This window comes from Clarias gariepinus, chromosome 6, assembly GCF_024256425.1.
Source record: "Clarias gariepinus isolate MV-2021 ecotype Netherlands chromosome 6, CGAR_prim_01v2, whole genome shotgun sequence".
Lineage (NCBI taxonomy): Eukaryota > Metazoa > Chordata > Actinopteri > Siluriformes > Clariidae > Clarias > Clarias gariepinus.
This window is the reverse complement of record NC_071105.1, coordinates 2,794,120-2,812,025: the sequence shown is the minus strand read 5'-3', so window position 1 is coordinate 2,812,025 and position 17,906 is coordinate 2,794,120. Positions and strand designations below refer to the sequence as shown.

Below are 17,906 nucleotides of genomic sequence, written 5' to 3'. Positions count from 1 at the left end.
TGAACGTCAGACATCATCATAATCGGTGAAGTGGAACGATTATACACAAATAAGGTCACTTGAGAGTTAAATCATGTTTTGATACAATCGATGTCACTATCGATGTCAAAAGTCCTTTGACTCATCGGATCGGATGTGCAGATCATTAAAGGACACCCAGAAGCATTTATCTACAGGACATCTCCAGCTAGATCATCTATTTTGCATTTAACTGCTCTATGTGCTAATCATTGTTGTTATGGTTACGTCATGGGCACTTTTTTGGGGGACGTGTCCTAAATTGCATGTTCAAAGATGATGACCGAGTCAGATTGTGTTTTACATGTGAGTAACATGCGAGAGAAACATGCCACGTGTGTCCACAGCTGGAGAGGGCAGAGGTGCGGCTGGAGGGGATCGACACCATGCTGAAGCTCGCGTCCAAGACCTTCCTGCTGCCGTCCGTGCAGTACGCCATGCTCAGCGGGTGGCAGAGGGTCGTCCCTGAGGGACCCAACATAGGGTGAGTATTCACATCGCGTCCTGATTTGACTGATTTAATGTTTTGTTTGTTTTTTTTGTTGTTGTTTTTGTGATGGTGGTTGATGTTGCGAGGAACGTGACGAGTATTTGCTAACGTTAGCAAAAGTCTAAGCTAGGTTGCTAGTCTAAGTTCACTGATGACTTTCTTTCTTTGAAAACATTTTTTTTCTTCTCCTGATGAAAAAAAAGTTTGTAAAGGATGTGAAGTTTTCCGTAAGGAGATTAACTTGTCTTGATTGATGTAAGGAGTCTCCGGTGTCAGAGTAGCATCGTGGACGTTCCACAGCATTGTAGGTTTAAAATAAATACCTGGAGTTCTTTAATAAATAAGAATTGCACTAATAGCCAAACTTCTGTAGTCAAAGAAGAGTAAAGCACTGTCTGATGTGCTCCTGTAGAAAAACCAAGTCCCTGTTGTTAATTATTTTTTTTATAACAGCATGTCCGAGAGCAGTTTAATCTTCTAATGTCCTCATTTTGGTAAGTGACTTGTCAGAGTGGTATTTACAGTGGTGTTGTTTTTTTTCTCCCCCCTCTTGTTCCTATAGCGAGCCTCTGAGTGACTGTCTGAAGGACGTGGATCTCATTCCTCCGTTCAACCGCATGCTTCTGGAGGTCACCTTCGGCAAGCTGTACACGTGGGCCATCCAGAACATCCGCAACATCCTGCTGGAGGCCAGCGTCCGCTTTAAAGAACTGGGTACATCATCATCATCATCATCATCATGATACCACGTCTCATTGTTTTCTGTCTTCACAATATCATGAAGCTGTTTGATAAGACTAATCTCATTACTAGACTGGTTGGACATTGCCTTTGCTAATGACATCATAAAGTCTTAAAGTATTACCGAAGTCCCATGTTATAAATCTTGAAGTCTTGAAAAGTTTATAATCTTATAATATTCATCGTTAAGGTTTCAGAGACATTTCCATTAGACCGAGCTCTAGTTCTGTATCTGAAGCTTCAGCATGAACAGATCCAATGGTTCTTGTGTGCAGGAGTTCAGCCGGTTCCTCTGCAGACCATCACGAACGAGAACCCGGCAGGCCCCAGCCTGGGCACGGTTCCTCAGGCGCGCTTCCTCCTGGCCATGCTGCACATGCTGACTCTCAAACACGGAGCCAACAGCCTCAGCCTGCTGCTCAACTCGGGGACTCTGGCTCTCACACAGAGCGCGCTCCGTCTCATCGGTCAGTCTCTCGCTCGTCTCGGCCCTAAGCACCGCACGACGTGTTCCTAATGCAGGGACCTGTTGTTGAGGTTACGGATCGATTTATATAAAGAATGCTTTATTAGCCATTTGAGCTGAAGTTTCAGGAATCATTTCTAACTCAGTAGGCGGAGTTGGCTGTGTCCATCGTGCTGATTGGTCAAATAGTTTTTTGTCGACTTGCTAAGGATAAAAAAATTTTTTTCTTGTGAATTTGCAGTTCTTAGATAAACAATAACATGGTGATAATGTGTTAAAATATTACCTTGTGATTTGCAGCTGCACTGCTGGTGATTCTGATTAATCAGCATTTTCTGATCGATCAGAATTCACCAGGATTGTGACGTATTAAATAAATCATTAAACCCCCAGGTCCGAGTTCGGACAGTAACGAGGACGAGCTGACTTCCGGATCTCACGGAGGCTCGGCTACGGTGCTCGAGGAGTCGAGGAAAGAAACCACGCCCGCTCCCGTCCCCGCGTCCGGCCCCGAGCTCGCCGGCATGATGAAGATCGGCACCAGGGTGATGAGGGGGCAGGACTGGAAGTGGGGCGATCAGGTGGGTGATGATGTCGAGTAAAGTGAAGCTGTGTAGGTTAACGGAGTTCTACTCGACCTAAATGTGTGTGCGTTCGGATGCGCTGCAGGACGGCCCCCCTCCAGGTTTGGGCCGCGTGATCGGCGAGCTCGGGGAGGACGGCTGGATCCGTGTGCAGTGGGACACCGGCAGCACCAACTCCTACAGGATGGGCAAAGAGGGCAAATACGACCTGAAGCTGGCCGAGCCGCCTGCTGCCGCGCAGCCCCCCGCTGAAGACTCGGACACGGAGGACGACATCGGTGAGTCGACGGAAGCTCCGCCCTCTTATTGTCCGTTATAGCGCTTATCAGTGAAGGGTAGAAGCATGATTCCGTGTCTGTGACCTTTCTGATCAGAAGGTGAAGTGATGGAGAAGAACGCTCACCCGACGGCCATCATGCAGAGCAGCACCGTCAACCTGCTGAAGACGCTGGCGCTGGCGTCCGGGATCCACGCCGGGGTGATGCAGGCTGAAGCCACCAGGACGCTGTGCGGTCTCCTGCGCATGCTGGTGGAGAGCGGGACCAACGACCAGACCGGTTAATAAACCTCCCTGCAATTATTAATAAACAATCCACATGGGAACAATGTATTTATAGTTTTTTTTTCCCTTCCTTCCCCTAACGTGTGTGTTTGTGTTTCAGGTTGCCCGTCTCACAGGCAGGTGTCTCGTGAGCAGCACCGGAGCTGGTGCACCCTGGGATTTATCCGCAGCATAGCGCTGATGCCCCAGATGTGCAGCACGCTGAGCTCCTCGGCCTGGATCACCCTCCTCATCCGGATCGTCGAGGGCCATCAGTCGTTCACCGCCGTCACCCTGCAGAGACAGGTTTATACACACACGCGGGCACACACACACACACACACACGCACACACACACATTGACCCGCAGTAACCGGGCCTTGTGTTGACCCGACAGATCCTGGCTCTGCGTCTGCTCCAGGCCGTGCTGCCGTCCTGGGATAAAACCGATCGCTCTCAGGACATGAAGTTCCTGGTGGAGAAGCTCTTCGGGTTCCTGGGGAGCCTCCTGAGTACCTGCTCCTCAGACCTGCCGCTGCTCAGAGGTAGAGTACGCCTCACCGCCCCCCTCCAGGTCACACACCTATGTAGGGACACGCCCGAGGACACGCTGAATGCCTCATACATTTAAAGTCTGTGATATTGACTGACTTACCTTCTGTAAGCCCCGCCCCCTTTCCCTGCGGCTACAGTTCATGAACTTTTATCCTTTCTGTCCCTCCTTTTTGCTTTCTTTCTGTCTTTCTGAATGTTGATTTTTGTCTTACCTTTTGTCTGTCTTTCTTGTTTCAGCATTTTTTCTGCCCTTCTTTTTTCTTAACTTTTTCTTTTTTGTCTCTCTTTATGCTCTTTTTGTCTTACCTTTTGTCTTTTTTTTGCTTTTATCTTTTTTTCTCTTTCTGCTCCTTCTGCTTTTCATTTTTTTCAGATTTTTTTTTTCTGTTTCTTTCTCTCTGCTCTACAGACGGACAGAGAACACTTCAAGTTGATTAACATGACATGAAAGTTGATTAGTGTGTGTTGGCTAACATGAAAAAAGAAACAGCTAGCATCAGTTAGCTCGATTTCATTGATTGATTTATTTATTTATTTTTTGCTAAAAATAATTAAAACAGTACTTTTCCACTTTAAAGGTATACAGGATTTTACAGTAACTGCTGTCTCTGTTTTAGTTCCTTTTACTTTCCTGTCTGTTAACTTTCACACTCGCACGTCTCTCGGTCCACAGAGGGTTCCCTTCGCAGGAGGAAGTCCCGCCCCCAGGTGTCTTTGACAGCCACTCACAGCAGCACGCTGGCCGAGGAGATCGTGGCCGTCCTGCGTACGCTGCACTCTCTCCACCAATGGAACGGCCTCATTAACGAATACATTAACTCCCAGCTCAACGGGATCGGGGACGTGATGGCGGGACGAGTGTCCGAAGTGGTACGATGTCCTAATGGTTTTGCTCTAATGCTGTAAAAAAAAAAAAAAACACACACACACACTAAAGAGTTCCCCTGACTGAGGTGTTGTTCTCCGACAGACGCTGCTGGAGGAGTATCTGCCCAACGTCGCCGCCCCGGTGGTGGGCAGTCTGATGGCCGTGCTCGCCGTGATCGGTGGGATCGACGGACGCCTGCGTTTAGGAGGTCAGGTGGTCCACGAAGAGTACGGAGAAGGCACGGTCACGCGCATCACGCCCAAGGGACGCATCACGGTGCAGTTTTACGAAATGAGGACGTGCCGAGTGTGTCTGCTCAGCCAGCTCAAACCGGTACGTACGCCAAGCGTCCTTCAGGAGGCGTCCGTTAATTATTTACAAAAGTATATTTTATTTAATTATATTAGTGTGTAGTGTAACACTACTTTAGTCTTCTTTAGGAAATAATACATTTATTTTGTGTTAGAGAAACACTTCGTCTCACTTCATAATGCGTTCGGTTTTAAATCCGGCTAATCACATGAAACTGAGACTGCCGTTGCCATGGTGATGAAGTAAATCAAAGCCAGCGCTCGGGTCAGAAACACACAGAGGCAGTGAAGCGGGGCAGTGAGGTGATCACCCGACTCTAGAGGTTTCCCTGCGCGATAGTTCGGCTGTTCTGCGCGAATGTGCCTGGTGAAAGTTAACGGTGTGATGTCATGTTTTTTTGCCCCGGGGGTCAGTTGCCCGTGGTGGCGTTCAGCGTTCAGAACCTGCCCTTCACCGACCCCATGCTCACAGTCTGGGCTCAACTCGTCAACCTGGCGGGGAGCAAACTGGAGAAACAGCGCATGAAGAAATCCCTCAGCAAGGGGCTCTCAGGTACTGTGTGTGTGTGTTTACGTGTGTGTGTGTGTTTACGTGTGTGTTTACGTGTGTGTTTACGTGTGTGTTTACGTGTGTGTTTACGTGTGTGTTTTACGTGTGTGTGTGTGTTTACGTGTGTGTGTGTGTGTTTACGTGTGTGTGTGTGTGTTTACGTGTGTGTGTGTGTGTGTGTTTACGTGTGTGTGTGTGTGTGTGTTTACGTGTGTGTGTGTGTGTGTGTGTGTGTGTGTGTGTTTACGTGTGTGTGTGTGTGTGTTTACGTGTGTGTGTGTGTTTACGTGTGTGTGTGTGTTTACGTGTGTGTGTGTGTTTACGTGTGTGTGTGTTTACGTGTGTGTGTGTTTACGTGTGTGTGTGTGTTTACGTGTGTGTGTGTGTTTACGTGTGTGTGTGTGTTTACGTGTGTGTGTGTTTACGTGTGTGTTTACGTGTGTGTTTACGTGTGTGTTTACGTGTGTGTGTTTACGTGTGTGTGTTTACGTGTGTGTGTTTACGTGTGTGTGTTTAAGTGTGTGTTTACGTGTGTGTTTACGTGTGTGTGTTTACGTGTGTGTGTGTGTGTGTTTACGTGTGTGTGTGTGTTTACGTGTGTGTGTGTGTTTACGTGTGTGTGTGTTTACGTGTGTGTGTGTTTACGTGTGTGTGTGTGTGTGTGTGTGTTTACGTGTGTGTGTGTTTACGTGTGTGTGTGTTTACGTGTGTGTGTGTGTGTTTACGTGTGTGTTTACGTGTGTGTTTACGTGTGCGTGTGTGTTTACGTGTGTGTTTACGTGTGCGTTTACGCGTGCGTTTACGCGTGCGTTTACGTGTGCGCGTGCGTTTACGTGTGCGCGTGCGTTTACGTGTGCGCGTGAGTTTACGTGTGCGCGTGCGTTTACGTGTGCGCGTGCGTTTACGTGTGCGCGTGCGTTTACGTGTGCGCGTGCGTTTACGTGTGCGCGTGCGTTTACGTGTGCGTTTACGTGTGCGCGTGCGTTTACGTGTGCGCGTGCGTTTACGTGCGCGTACGTGCGCGTGCGTTTACGTGCGCGTGCGTTTACGTGCGCGTGCGTTTACGTGCGCGTGCGTTTACGTGTGTGTGTTTACGTGCGTGTGTGTTTACGTGCGTGTGTGTTTACGTGCGTGTGTGTTTACGTGTGTGTGTGTTTACGTGTGTGTGTGTGTGTGTTTTCGTGTGTGTGTGTGTGTTTTCGTGTGTGTGTTTACGTGTGTGTGTTTACGTGTGTGTGTGTTTACGTGTGTGTGTGTTTACGTGTGTGTGTGTTTACGTGTGTGTGTGTTTACGTGTGTGTGTGTTTACGTGTGTGTGTGTTTACGTGTGTGTGTGTTTACGTGTGTGTGTGTTTGTGTGTGTGTGTGTTTACGTGTGTGTGTGTGTTTACGTGTGTGTGTGTGTACGTGTGTGTGTGTGTACGTGTGTGTGTGTGTACGTGTGTGTGTGTACGTGTGTGTGTGTGTACGTGTGTGTGTACGTGTGTGTGTTTACGTGTGTGTGTTTACGTGTGTGTGTTTACGTGTGTGTGTTTACGTGTGTGTGTTTACGTGTGTTTACGTGTGTGTGTGTGTGTGTGTGTGTTTACGTGTGTGTGTGTGTGTTTTCGTGTGTGTGTGTGTGTTTACGTGTGTGTGTGTGTGTTTACGTGTGTGTTTACGTGTGTGTGTTTACGTGTGTGTGTTTACGTGTGTGTGTGTGTTTGTGTGTGTGTGTGTTTACGTGTGTGTGTGTTTACGTGTGTGTGTGTTTACGTGTGTGTGTGTTTACGTGTGTGTGTGTTTACGTGTGTGTGTGTTTACGTGTGTGTGTGTGTGTTTACGTGTGTGTGTGTGTGTTTACGTGTGTGTGTGTGTGTTTACGTGTGTGTGTTTACGTGTGTGTGTTTACGTGTGTGTGTTTACGTGTGTGTGTTTACGTGTGTGTGTTTACGTGTGTGTGTGTGTGTGTTTGTGTGTGTACGTGTGTGTGTGTGTTTACGTACGCGTGTGTTTACGTACGCGTGTGTTTACGTACGCGTGTGTTTACGTACGCGTGTGTTTACGTACGCGTGTGTTTACGTACGCGTGTGTGTGTGTTTACGTACGCGTGTGTGTGTGTTTACGTACGCGTGTGTGTGTGTGTGTTTACGTACGCGTGTGTGTGTGTGTGTTTACGTACGCGTGTGTGTGTGTGTGTTTACGTACGCGTGTGTGTGTGTGTGTGTGAGCAGATCAGGTGGACGTCCACTTGTTGCGCTGTCAGCAGCTGAGGCTCTACATCCTGAAGGCAGCTCGAGCTCTGCTCCTGCACCAGGACAAACTCAGACAGATCCTGTCTCAGCCCGCTGTGGTGGAGTCCAGCCCCGCCCCCGCCGGTAACACACACACACACACACACACACACACACACACACACACACACACACACACACACACAAAACTCACACCTCACACTTTACACACCTCACACACTTTACGCACCTTACACACACCTCACACACGCACACACCTCACACTATACACACCTCACACACCCCCTTCATATCCTACACCTTCTCTACTCTTCTTTCACTCCTCCCCCTATTTCTGTATTTTTTGCCACTATTTTTTTTTTTTTTTTTTCATTTTTTATTTACTGTTCTGATGTAATTTTTTTAGCTGTTTTTGTTGTTTTTACTTGTTTTACTCTTCATCGGTGACGACTTCTTTTTAATTTCCTTCACTTTATGTTGTTCTTTTTCATCTCTCCATGTCGTTTCTTTCTTTCCCTTTAATTTGTTGCTTCTTTTTTTGTTGCTAATTTGTCCTTCTTTTTTTCTTTTTCTCAGCTTGCTCTTCCTTTCACTCTTAATTAATTTCTTTTGAAGTTTCATTTGCTGTTTATTTCTTTCACTCTTTCCTTTCAGCTTGTCATTTTTCCCCTCTTAAGCTCATTTTTTCATTCTCTTTTTGTTGTTGTCCTTATTCCATTGCTCTCTCCTTTCTTTGTGTCTTTTATTTCTTCTCTTTCTTTAAACATAAATCTTTTATAAAGAACATTGTTAGGGGCTTTTTTCCATTTTTTTTTTTTTAAGGTTGTCAGGGAATCGTGGTTAATGTCTGTGTCTGTGTGTGTGTGTGTGTGTGTGTGTGTGTGTGTGTAGAGGAGCAGGTCGTGTCCTCTCCAGACGTGGGTGATCTGTCCCCTGAGGGTCCCCTCCCTCCCCTGCTCCTGCTCCAGCAGCTCCTCTCGGCTGCCACTCAGCCGTCGCCCATCAAAGCCATCTTTGACCGTCAGGAGCTGGAGGTCAGGGTCGAGTCCACCGTCAGAGTGTCGTGCATACACTGTGTGTTTGTGTGTATAACGTGTGTGTGTGTGTGTGTGTGTTGTGCATGCAGGCGGCCGCTCTGGCCGTGTGTCAGTTCCTGGCGGTGGAGTCCACCCACCCGTCGTCCCCGCTGTTTGAGGACAGCAGCTCGAGCGAGGCGACCACGCCCCTGACCACCGTGCAGCACGTCCGCCCCCCCAAACAGAAGAAGCAGAAGAGCTCCCCGGTTCCTCCCGCTCCCATCGTCCTGCAGCTCATGGAGATGGGCTTCCAGAGGAAGAACATCGAGTTCGCGCTCAAATCGCTGTCGGGGGCGGGGGGCGGGACCTCCAGCACCCCAGGTACCGCCTCTAACAGCAGCTCGGTTACACCTAGAGGCGTGGCTTATGGTTTCTATAGCAACGGTAGTGGAGATGTCATGCGACATCCACTTTGTATTGGGAAATGCACTAGTGTATTAAATAACAGTTTTTTTTCGTGTGTGTGTGTGTGTGTGTGTGTGTGTGGTGTCAGGTGTAGAGTCGCTGGTGGGCTGGCTGTTGGATCACCCCGACGTCCACGTCACAGAGCTGTCCGATGCAGACACGGTGTCCGACGAGTACTCAGACGAGGAGGTGCTGGAGGAACTGGAGGAGCCTGAAGCAGCTTTCTCTGTGGTGTGTGTGTGTGTGTGTGTGTGTGGGTGTATATACATCTCTTCCTCGTGCTCTGATGTTTAAGCGACCCCCCTGTCTCTCTCTGTCCCCAGCCTCCTGGTGTGGTGGTTACTGAGAGCCAGACGTTTAAGAAGAGATCGGATTTCCAGAGCAACGACGACTACGCCGTGTACGTGAGGGAGAACATCCAGGTGAGGCCTTCATCTTCATCATCTTCTCATTTCTGTAGGTAGTACAGCTTCATCTTCTAAATGCAACTTGCTCTAACACGGCATCCTTTTCCTTAGAAACAGCACGTCCTAAAAAACGGCGTAGTTTCCATAGAAACCAGTTTGTTCTAACACGTTATCGTTTCTATAGTAACAGCTATAATCTAACCCAGGATCGTTTCCATAGCAACAGCCTGTCTAACCCAACTCGTCCTGTTCCCAGAGACTTTTTACAGCGTGAATGTTTGTGATAAACATTTTACGTGCAGCTTAAAATGTAATAACGAACACGATGACGTGCGGCGTGTCGCGGCCGCCGGCGTGCTGCTGTAGTGTAAGAGGAATAAAACAATGTAGAAATGTACGGAATATAATGATAACTAGCGTCTATTGGGTGTAGTACAGTGTGTTGGTATCTTGAGCTCTGTGTGTGTGTGTGTGTGTGTGTGTGTGTGTGTGTGTGTGTACAGGTGGGGATGATGGTGAAGTGTTGCAGGACGTATGAGGAGGTGTACGAGGGGGACGTGGGGAAGGTGATCAAGCTTGACCGAGACGGGTTACACGACCTGAACGTGCAGTGCGACTGGCAGCAGAAAGGAGGAACCTACTGGGTCCGCTACATCCACACCGAGCTCCTCGGTACCGGGTTCTACATCAACACTACGTTCTACAGGAAGGAGAATTAAAAATAAAATCCAAGCTGAACACTCTGATTTATTGTGCTCCTCGGTTTTAGGGTTTCCTCCTCAGACGTCTCCGTCTCACATTAAGATCGGGGACAAGGTGCGAGTGAAGCAGTCCGTCACCACGCCCAAGTACAAGTGGGGCTCCGTGACTCACAGGAGCGTGGGTGCGGTCAAGGGTAAGGCTCACGCCTTGTTTTATGGATATTTAAAATGTTAACTGCTCTAATGTGTATAAAAGTATGACGTGTGTGTGTGTGTGTGTGTGTGTGTGTGTGTGTGTAGCCTTTAGTGCCAATGGGAAAGACGTGATTGTGGATTTCCCTCAGCAGTCCCACTGGACAGGGCTGCTGTCTGAGATGGAGCTGGTGCCGAGCGTACACCCCGGAGTCAGGTACTCGCTCGCGTCCCGGGTCTCCTTCGACACTCCGGCGTTGACGTGACGCCGTAAGGTTTTTGTTTTTGTCCCCCCCAGGTGCGACGGGTGTCAGATGTTCCCCATTAACGGGCCGAGGTTCAAGTGCCGGGGCTGCGACGACTTTGATTTCTGCGAAAGCTGCTTCAAAACGCGCAAGCACAGCCCCAGACACTCGTTCGGGCGGATCAACGAACCGGGTCAGTCCTCATTCCTGATTAGGAAACTGCAGAGTGTGTAGTCCTGAGCGTTTCTGATCTACACTGCTGTCTCAAACAGTCCGATGCTGACTCCGCCCACAATCTGTAATATTACACGTTTATATGACGTTCACAACGGCGCTGGCGAATCCTGATTGGTCAGAAGGTGTTGATTAGTTTTCTGTAACAACTGCAGTGACGGTAGTGAAGCTGAACATCACAAGTTTAGTTTTTATTTAGTTGTTTGTTTATTTATTTAGTTTCTTTAATCAAATAATTATCATTTATTTTCTCATATATATTAATTATGTAAACTTTACTTTTATTTTATTCTGTCTCTACTTTATTGTTGTTAAATAAGTACTAATAAAGAATTTTATTTTTATATCTTCCACATTTGTTTGTTTGTTTCATATTTTTTATGAATTAATTTCTTCTCCTTTATTTGTTTACCCATTCATTTTTTTTTTTTACTTATTTATTTTATTAATTTATTTATTTACTCATGTACTTGTATATTAAGTCATTTTGTGTGTGTGTGTGTGTGTGTGTGTGTGTGTGTGTGTGTGTGTGGGGCGTTCAGGTCAGTCCCCGGCGTTTAGCGGACGCTCAGGGAAGCAGCTGAAGCGACACCACAGCAGCCAGCGGGGAATGCTGATAGACGATTGGTCGAGAGCCGTGAGGAACCTCAGCGTGTCGTCGTCGGTTAACCAGGCGTCCCGTCTCATCGACTGTGGGGAGCAGTGCTGGCAGTCGTCTGGCTCTCAGGGCAAGGTCCGTCTGCCCACGCCCAGGCTTTAGGGTCTATGGCATTCACAAACGGGGGGGAGGGGTGGGGGGTCAAAACTATCAGTCCTGGTGGAATGGAGAAGCATTTTTATTCAGTTGAATATTTGACTGGGTTCTGGACGGGTTAATTGGTAGTAGCTGATTGATTGATTTAGTAAATAAGTTTTATGAAGATTGTTATGATGGTAATTGGGTAAACATGTGCCTCTTGCTAATTGTTTGGTTTTGTTGATCAGACTATTGGTTGGTTAAATAATTAATTCACTCTGATTGTCTATTTGATTGTTTGGTTGATCAATTTATTTGGGTAATTAATTGTATGAATTAATTGATTGGTTTGTTCATTGTTTAAAGGATTGACAATGTGGTTGAATAAATGATCTCATGATTTATTTTGTTAGTTAATAGTGTAAGTGGTTTATTGAATACTCTGATTTGATTGATTGATTGATTGATTGATTGATTTCTTTGGTCACTGCAGCACTGGATCAGGTTGGAGCTCTTCCCAGATGTTCTGGTGCACAGGTTGAAGATGGTGGTGGATCCAGCAGACAGCAGCTACATGCCGTCTCTGGTGGTGGTGTCGGGTAAACAGCCTCACACAGCTCGTAGAAATAAATCTATAAATAAAAACCCTCAGATTTTCTCCTGGACCTTTTTATATAACTTGTTGTTTTCATGATGGTGATGTTCAGGTGGAAGTTCACTGAACAACCTGATTGAGCTGAAGACCATCAACATCAACCCTACAGACACCACCGTGGCTTTACTCAACGACTGCACTGAGGTCAGCTACCCCACCGTCTGTCTGTGTACAGGCCTGGGCTGTGTTTAAGCTCAGTTTATTTATGTTTGTGTGTGTGTGTGTGTGTGTGTGTTTAGTACCACAGATATGTAGAGATCGCTATAAAGCAGTGCCGCAGCTCAGGGATCGACTGTAAGATCCACAGGCTGAGCATCGTGGGTCGAATCCGCGCCGAGGACGAAGACTTGGCCACCGTGCCGTTCTTGGCGTCAGATAACGAGGAAGAGGAGGATGATAAAGCCGCCACAGGAAGGTGTGTGTGTGTGTGTGTGTCTGTGTATCATATTTCAGATTGTTAACTGTAATAAGTGCCGTGTCGTTAATCGTGTGCTCTGCCCGCAGTCTCACCCGGAAGAGATCGTCAGGCACGGAGTCTGCAGCGACCATCAGGACCAAAGTGTTCGTCTGGGGTCTCAACGACAAGGACCAGCTGGGCGGGCTCAAAGGGTCAAAGGTCAGTCGTGTTATATACACAATCAACGTTTTCAAAAACGTTTTATTAAGTTTGAATAGAACACTTCCACTTCCTGTCCACAGATTAAGGTCCCGTCGTTTTCCGAGACGCTGTCCGCTCTGAATGTGGTGCAGGTGTCTGGAGGATCCAAGAGCCTTTTCGCGGGTGAGTGTGTGTTTAAAAAATCTCTCCCAGTAGATCGTCCGAGTTTTATAACGTTTATGAATGATGATGATAATCAGTGCTGCATAATCAGATATTAGTTTATTTAATTAGTATGGTAAAAGAATGTGTGTGTTTGCAGTGACTGCGGAGGGAAAGGTGTACGCGTGTGGAGAGGCCACTAACGGCAGGCTGGGCCTGGGTCTGAGCAGCGGCACCATCCCCATCCCGCGGCAGGTCACCGCCCTCAGTAACTACGTAGTGAAGAAAGTCGCCGTTCATTCAGGTGCGATTATTAACATCAGCTCATCCGGTTTCATATTAACGCGTCTCATCTCTTATAATATCGTCTCCATGGTAACGGCTCATTCTCAGTGACTCTACAAACTGTACATTTTAGTTTTCTGTCAATTTCAGAATTACACTTTGTAGAGACAACAGGTAAGAACGAGTGTTTTACTGCGAAGTGTTAAGACAACACACTCAGCCATACATACACCCTACATAGCGCACCAGCGTTCCATTTAACACTGAGATTCGACCCCAGAACCAGGAAGTTAACGGAGCAGGACTGATATTTTCCCACCTCTATGGTTTATTTTCCTCACCTTTTGGTCACTGAGTACCGCTAAGAGTTTTTTAACACTACTCTCTCACCTCCTGTTAGTTACACTAATCGTTGGTCGCGGTACGGATATGTGTGGGCGTTAATAATAATAATAATAATTATAATAATAATAACTGATTTGTGTATTTAACCATAATCATAAGCTGTTGATAAAAAATGGTGTTTGAGGAACTGTTGTACAAAAGCAATAACACACTCGAGGCCGTGCTGTTGTACTGAATATCAGCACCGTGCTAATATCCAGTACAGCAGCACGACCTCGAGTGCGATATTGCTTAATGAAGTTACTAGCCTAATTATCTAATTGAGCTAATTAGAATCAGATAAGTTGGTTAATTGACAGAACATTTTTAAAACATCATTGAAACGTTAAATTTGACTTTTGTTTTAATACTTTTGACCCACCATTTGCACTATTTATACCCGCTTTAGTTTACGTAATAATGCCGGAATAATAATTGATTCTATTTGTTTCCACACGCAGGTGGACGCCACGCCATGGCCTTGACGGTGGACGGGAAGGTGTTCTCATGGGGTGAAGGGGATGATGGGAAACTCGGGCATTTCAGCAGGATGTAAGTTCCTGACATGCTCAGAACGAAATATTTTCTCTCGAAGTGTGTGGTAACGATGAAACGCGCATGTGTGTAGGAACTGCGATAAGCCTCGGCTGATCGAAGCGCTGAAGACGAAGCGTATCCGGGACATCGCCTGCGGGAGCTCGCACAGCGCGGCCATCACCTCCAGCGGAGAGCTGTACAGCTGGGGTCTGGGCGAGTACGGGCGTCTGGGGCACGGAGACAACACCACGCAGCTCAGACCCAAACTGGTGAGCACACGCGGCTTTATTTACAGAGGACTCATCAATACTGTGTGAGCGGTCGAGGTGTTTATTCACCCTGTGTGGTCTTGGTGTCCAGGTCAAGGTGCTGTTGGGACACCGTGTTATCCAGGTGGCTTGTGGGAGTCGAGACGCACAGACTCTCGCTCTGACAGACGAAGGTACGGAACTTTAAATTCGTATCCACACTGGAGATCTTAAGTCTGTGAGACGAGGTAAGAGTGTGTGTGTGTGTGTGTGTGTGTGTGTGTGTGTGTGTGTGTGTGTGAGTGCAGGTCTGGTGTTCTCCTGGGGAGACGGGGACTTCGGGAAGCTGGGTCGCGGAGGCAGCGAGGGCTGTAACATCCCGCAGAACATCGAGCGTCTGAACGGACAGGGCGTGTGTCAGATCGAGTGTGGAGCTCAGTTTTCTCTCGCTCTCACCAAGTCTGGAGTGGTGTGGACCTGGTACACTGCTGTTTCTATACTGAAGCACACACACACACACACACACACACACACACACACACACACACACACACACACACACACATGCAGTGTTAACGTGGTCCTCTGGTGTGCAGGGGGAAGGGCGATTACTTCCGTCTGGGTCACGGGACAGACGTGCACGTGAGAAAGCCTCAGATGGTGGAGGGACTGAGGGGGAAGAAGATCGTCCACGTGGCTGTGGGGGCGCTGCACTGTCTGGCTGTTACAGACACGGGACAGGTACGGCATGATCCGCATACACACACACACACGCACACACACACGCACGCACGTCAGGAGCAGAAGTTCGGTTCCTTCTTTAAGCTCTAATAATTAATCACAGTGTGTGTCGTGATTTCAGTCAGTTGTTGTCTTTTCTTTCTTTTTTTATTCCTTTGTCTTTGAATCGTTTTTTTCCTTCACCTCTTTCCTCCACTTCCTCCTTCTTATCCTTTCTTCTTGTCTATAATGTTCTTTCTGGATTAATACAATGTCTGTGCATCTGTCCATCTCTTCCTTGTTCCTCTCCTTCCGTCTGTGCTTTTTCTCCACTTCCTCATTTTGCTTCTTCTACTTGTTTTTCTTCTTCCTCTTATCTTATTTTTCTATTCCACCTCTTCTTCTCTTTTTCTCTTTTCCTTCCCATTCTTCTGCTCCTTTTCTTTCTTCCTTGCCTCATTCTGCTGCTTTTTCTACTTCTGTCTCCTCTTATTTTTAGATCCTTACCTCCTTCTCACTTCTCATTTACCCCCCTTTACTTTTCTATTAATTTTCATATCCTGGTTATCCTGTTTTTCCTTTGCCTCTTCTTTTGTTCCTTTCTTCTTTTTTGTTGTACAGTGGAACCTTGGATTACGAGCATAACTCTCAGGAAGCAGGCTCGTATTCCAAAACACTCGTAAACCAAAGCAAATGTTTTCATAAGAAATAATGGAAATTAAAATTATTTGTTCCACAGCCCAAAAAAATAAATACATAAAAAATAATTAACACAAAGTACAAAGTAAAAATAAAACAAATTAACCTGCACTTTTCTTTAAACAAAAAGTAAAAAATAAATCCAGACAGATAAGTGTTTCCATTTATGCGCACAGGCGCTGTGTGTGTGTGTGTGCGTGCGTAATTTGACACCGTGCCGGTTGTGTGTGAGTTAAGCACTCCCTCTCTGCCCCAGTTCACACACACACACACACACACACACACACACACACACACACTTTAAAGGCGAGAGAGAGAGAAAGAGAGTGTGAACGCGCATGGTGTCAAATAATGCGTGCGCACACACATAACACACACACTCAAACACTGTCTCACACACACACACACGGATGTTGATTATACCAGTAAGAGACGAGCACTAACGATGATTACCCGCAGCGCAAGAAAGAGAAAAACCATTGGCTCAGTTGTGATCACGTGACGCTCGGCGTCAAATCAAGAAGCGCATGCGTGATACATGATACTTTGTGCTCGTAACCCAAGACAATGCTCGTTTTCCAAGTCACAATTTATTAAAAAAATCTTTGCTCGTCTTGCGGAACACTCGTAAACCACGTTACTCGTAATCTGAGGTTTTACTGTACTTTCTTTTTTCAGTTTCTCCATCTTTTCCTTTTTAATCAGTCTGTGATTTTTTCCTCCTTCTCCTTATTCTACTGTTTTTTTCCTACTCTTACTTCCTTCTCCTCCACTTTTCTTCTCCATTTTCATTCTTTATCTCCTTCTTCTCACTTCTTTTTTCTTCATTTCTTTTTCCATAACCTTCATATCTCCTTTGCCTCTTCTTCTGTTCCCTCTTTTTTCCCCTCCTCTTCTTCTTCTCTGTCACACACACACACACTATCAGATTGTGGGTTATTGAAGTTGTGTGTAATAATGGGTTTGACGCTGATGTAGAAGTGTGTGTGAGTTCCTGAGGTTCTGCTTGTGTTCAGGTTTACGCGTGGGGCGATAACGATCACGGCCAGCAGGGGAACGGGACGACCACGGTGAACCGGAAGCCCACGCTGGTGCAGGGCCTGGAGGGGCAGAAGATCACACGCGTGGCGTGCGGTTCGTCTCACAGCGTGGCCTGGACCACCGTGGACGTCACCACGCCGTCCGTTCACGAGCCGGTTCTCTTCCAGACGGCCCGGGACTCACTCGGGGCCTCGTACCTGGGTCAGAGGCGTACGGTACCTTTAATTAGTTTGGCTTTTACACACTTACATCAGGCTCATTCGTGTGTGTGTGTGTGTAGGTGTGCCCTCAGACAGCGACCCAACCTCACTGAGTAATAAGCTGAGCGGTCAGGGCAGTGTGAAGCCCAACAGGCCGTCTTTGGCTAAAATCCTGCTGTCTCTGGACGGGAACCTGGCCAAGCAGCAGTCCCTGTCCCACGTCCTCTCCGCTTTACAGATCATGTACGCCAGGTGTGTTACCGCTCCAGTCCCGCGGGTGTGACCGATGAACTCGCCTCCGCTGTGTACGGTTAAAACATTCCGCTTGTACTGTATTTTTACGTGTGTGTGTAGGGATGCTGTAGTGGGGGCTCTGATGCCTGCCTGCATGATGCCTGTGGAATGCCCGTCCAGCTCTCCGGTCCCGCCCTCAGACTGCTCGTCCGTCTCGAGCCCCTCGGAGGCTGAAGGTCCTCCTCTGACCTCTGACCCCGAGGAGCGCACCAGCCCTCACCCCTGGCAGGACGGCAAGAGGGGAGAGGTGGGCCTCACACCATCCACTGTTAATTCCTTAATCACGTTTATTTATTTTATTTAGTACCGAAGTACAGAGTGTACAATCTGAATGTGGTCCAGGGGGTTACAGGAGCTGAGACACGGCTGGGTGTGGCGACTGGGTGACGGTTTATTGAACACTAACCGTGTTTATTGAACACTAACCGCGCTTCCATAGAAACATTTGGTACACCATGAATTAATTTATATGAGCCCCAAAAATGGTCATTTTTTCCCAGCGTTATGCTGTCTCACTTCAAACAGTGATCATTAAAATGCTAATTGTTTATCTTTCTTTGAGTATTGATACTAAAATTAATAAAAAGCTTTTAGAAACATATGACCTTTAACATTTTTTGTTTAAATTGTTTTTCCGGTAAAAGCTTAAAAAGCTAAAAATCTGTAGTGTCTGTAACCATGTCAAATTTATTTTTCAATATCTTTGCTTTTTAGAAAAATACACTTTTT

The 17,906-nt window shown here is 47.0% G+C and overlaps 1 protein-coding gene across 1 annotated transcript in view; it reads left to right on the top strand.

Annotated features, from left to right (window-relative positions):
* The window catches only part of herc2 (HECT and RLD domain containing E3 ubiquitin protein ligase 2), a 58,664-nt gene that overhangs the window by 24,326 nt on the left and 16,432 nt on the right, over positions 1–17,906 (top strand). The window contains exons 34-68 of the mRNA XM_053499378.1: positions 366–502; positions 1,071–1,222; positions 1,525–1,716; positions 2,109–2,296; positions 2,385–2,577; positions 2,674–2,856; positions 2,962–3,146; positions 3,238–3,385; positions 4,069–4,265; positions 4,366–4,596; positions 4,989–5,127; positions 7,335–7,481; positions 8,250–8,392; positions 8,485–8,755; positions 8,928–9,070; positions 9,163–9,261; positions 9,750–9,918; positions 10,016–10,141; positions 10,248–10,356; positions 10,438–10,577; positions 11,161–11,351; positions 11,848–11,953; positions 12,062–12,153; positions 12,249–12,424; positions 12,514–12,625; positions 12,709–12,790; positions 12,930–13,073; positions 13,900–13,990; positions 14,067–14,244; positions 14,336–14,417; positions 14,532–14,703; positions 14,820–14,964; positions 16,659–16,884; positions 16,964–17,135; positions 17,238–17,424. Of these exons, the coding sequence (XP_053355353.1) occupies positions 366–502; positions 1,071–1,222; positions 1,525–1,716; positions 2,109–2,296; positions 2,385–2,577; positions 2,674–2,856; positions 2,962–3,146; positions 3,238–3,385; positions 4,069–4,265; positions 4,366–4,596; positions 4,989–5,127; positions 7,335–7,481; positions 8,250–8,392; positions 8,485–8,755; positions 8,928–9,070; positions 9,163–9,261; positions 9,750–9,918; positions 10,016–10,141; positions 10,248–10,356; positions 10,438–10,577; positions 11,161–11,351; positions 11,848–11,953; positions 12,062–12,153; positions 12,249–12,424; positions 12,514–12,625; positions 12,709–12,790; positions 12,930–13,073; positions 13,900–13,990; positions 14,067–14,244; positions 14,336–14,417; positions 14,532–14,703; positions 14,820–14,964; positions 16,659–16,884; positions 16,964–17,135; positions 17,238–17,424 (5,448 nt within the window). The remainder of the gene's footprint in view (positions 1–365; positions 503–1,070; positions 1,223–1,524; positions 1,717–2,108; positions 2,297–2,384; positions 2,578–2,673; positions 2,857–2,961; positions 3,147–3,237; positions 3,386–4,068; positions 4,266–4,365; positions 4,597–4,988; positions 5,128–7,334; positions 7,482–8,249; positions 8,393–8,484; positions 8,756–8,927; positions 9,071–9,162; positions 9,262–9,749; positions 9,919–10,015; positions 10,142–10,247; positions 10,357–10,437; positions 10,578–11,160; positions 11,352–11,847; positions 11,954–12,061; positions 12,154–12,248; positions 12,425–12,513; positions 12,626–12,708; positions 12,791–12,929; positions 13,074–13,899; positions 13,991–14,066; positions 14,245–14,335; positions 14,418–14,531; positions 14,704–14,819; positions 14,965–16,658; positions 16,885–16,963; positions 17,136–17,237; positions 17,425–17,906) is intronic.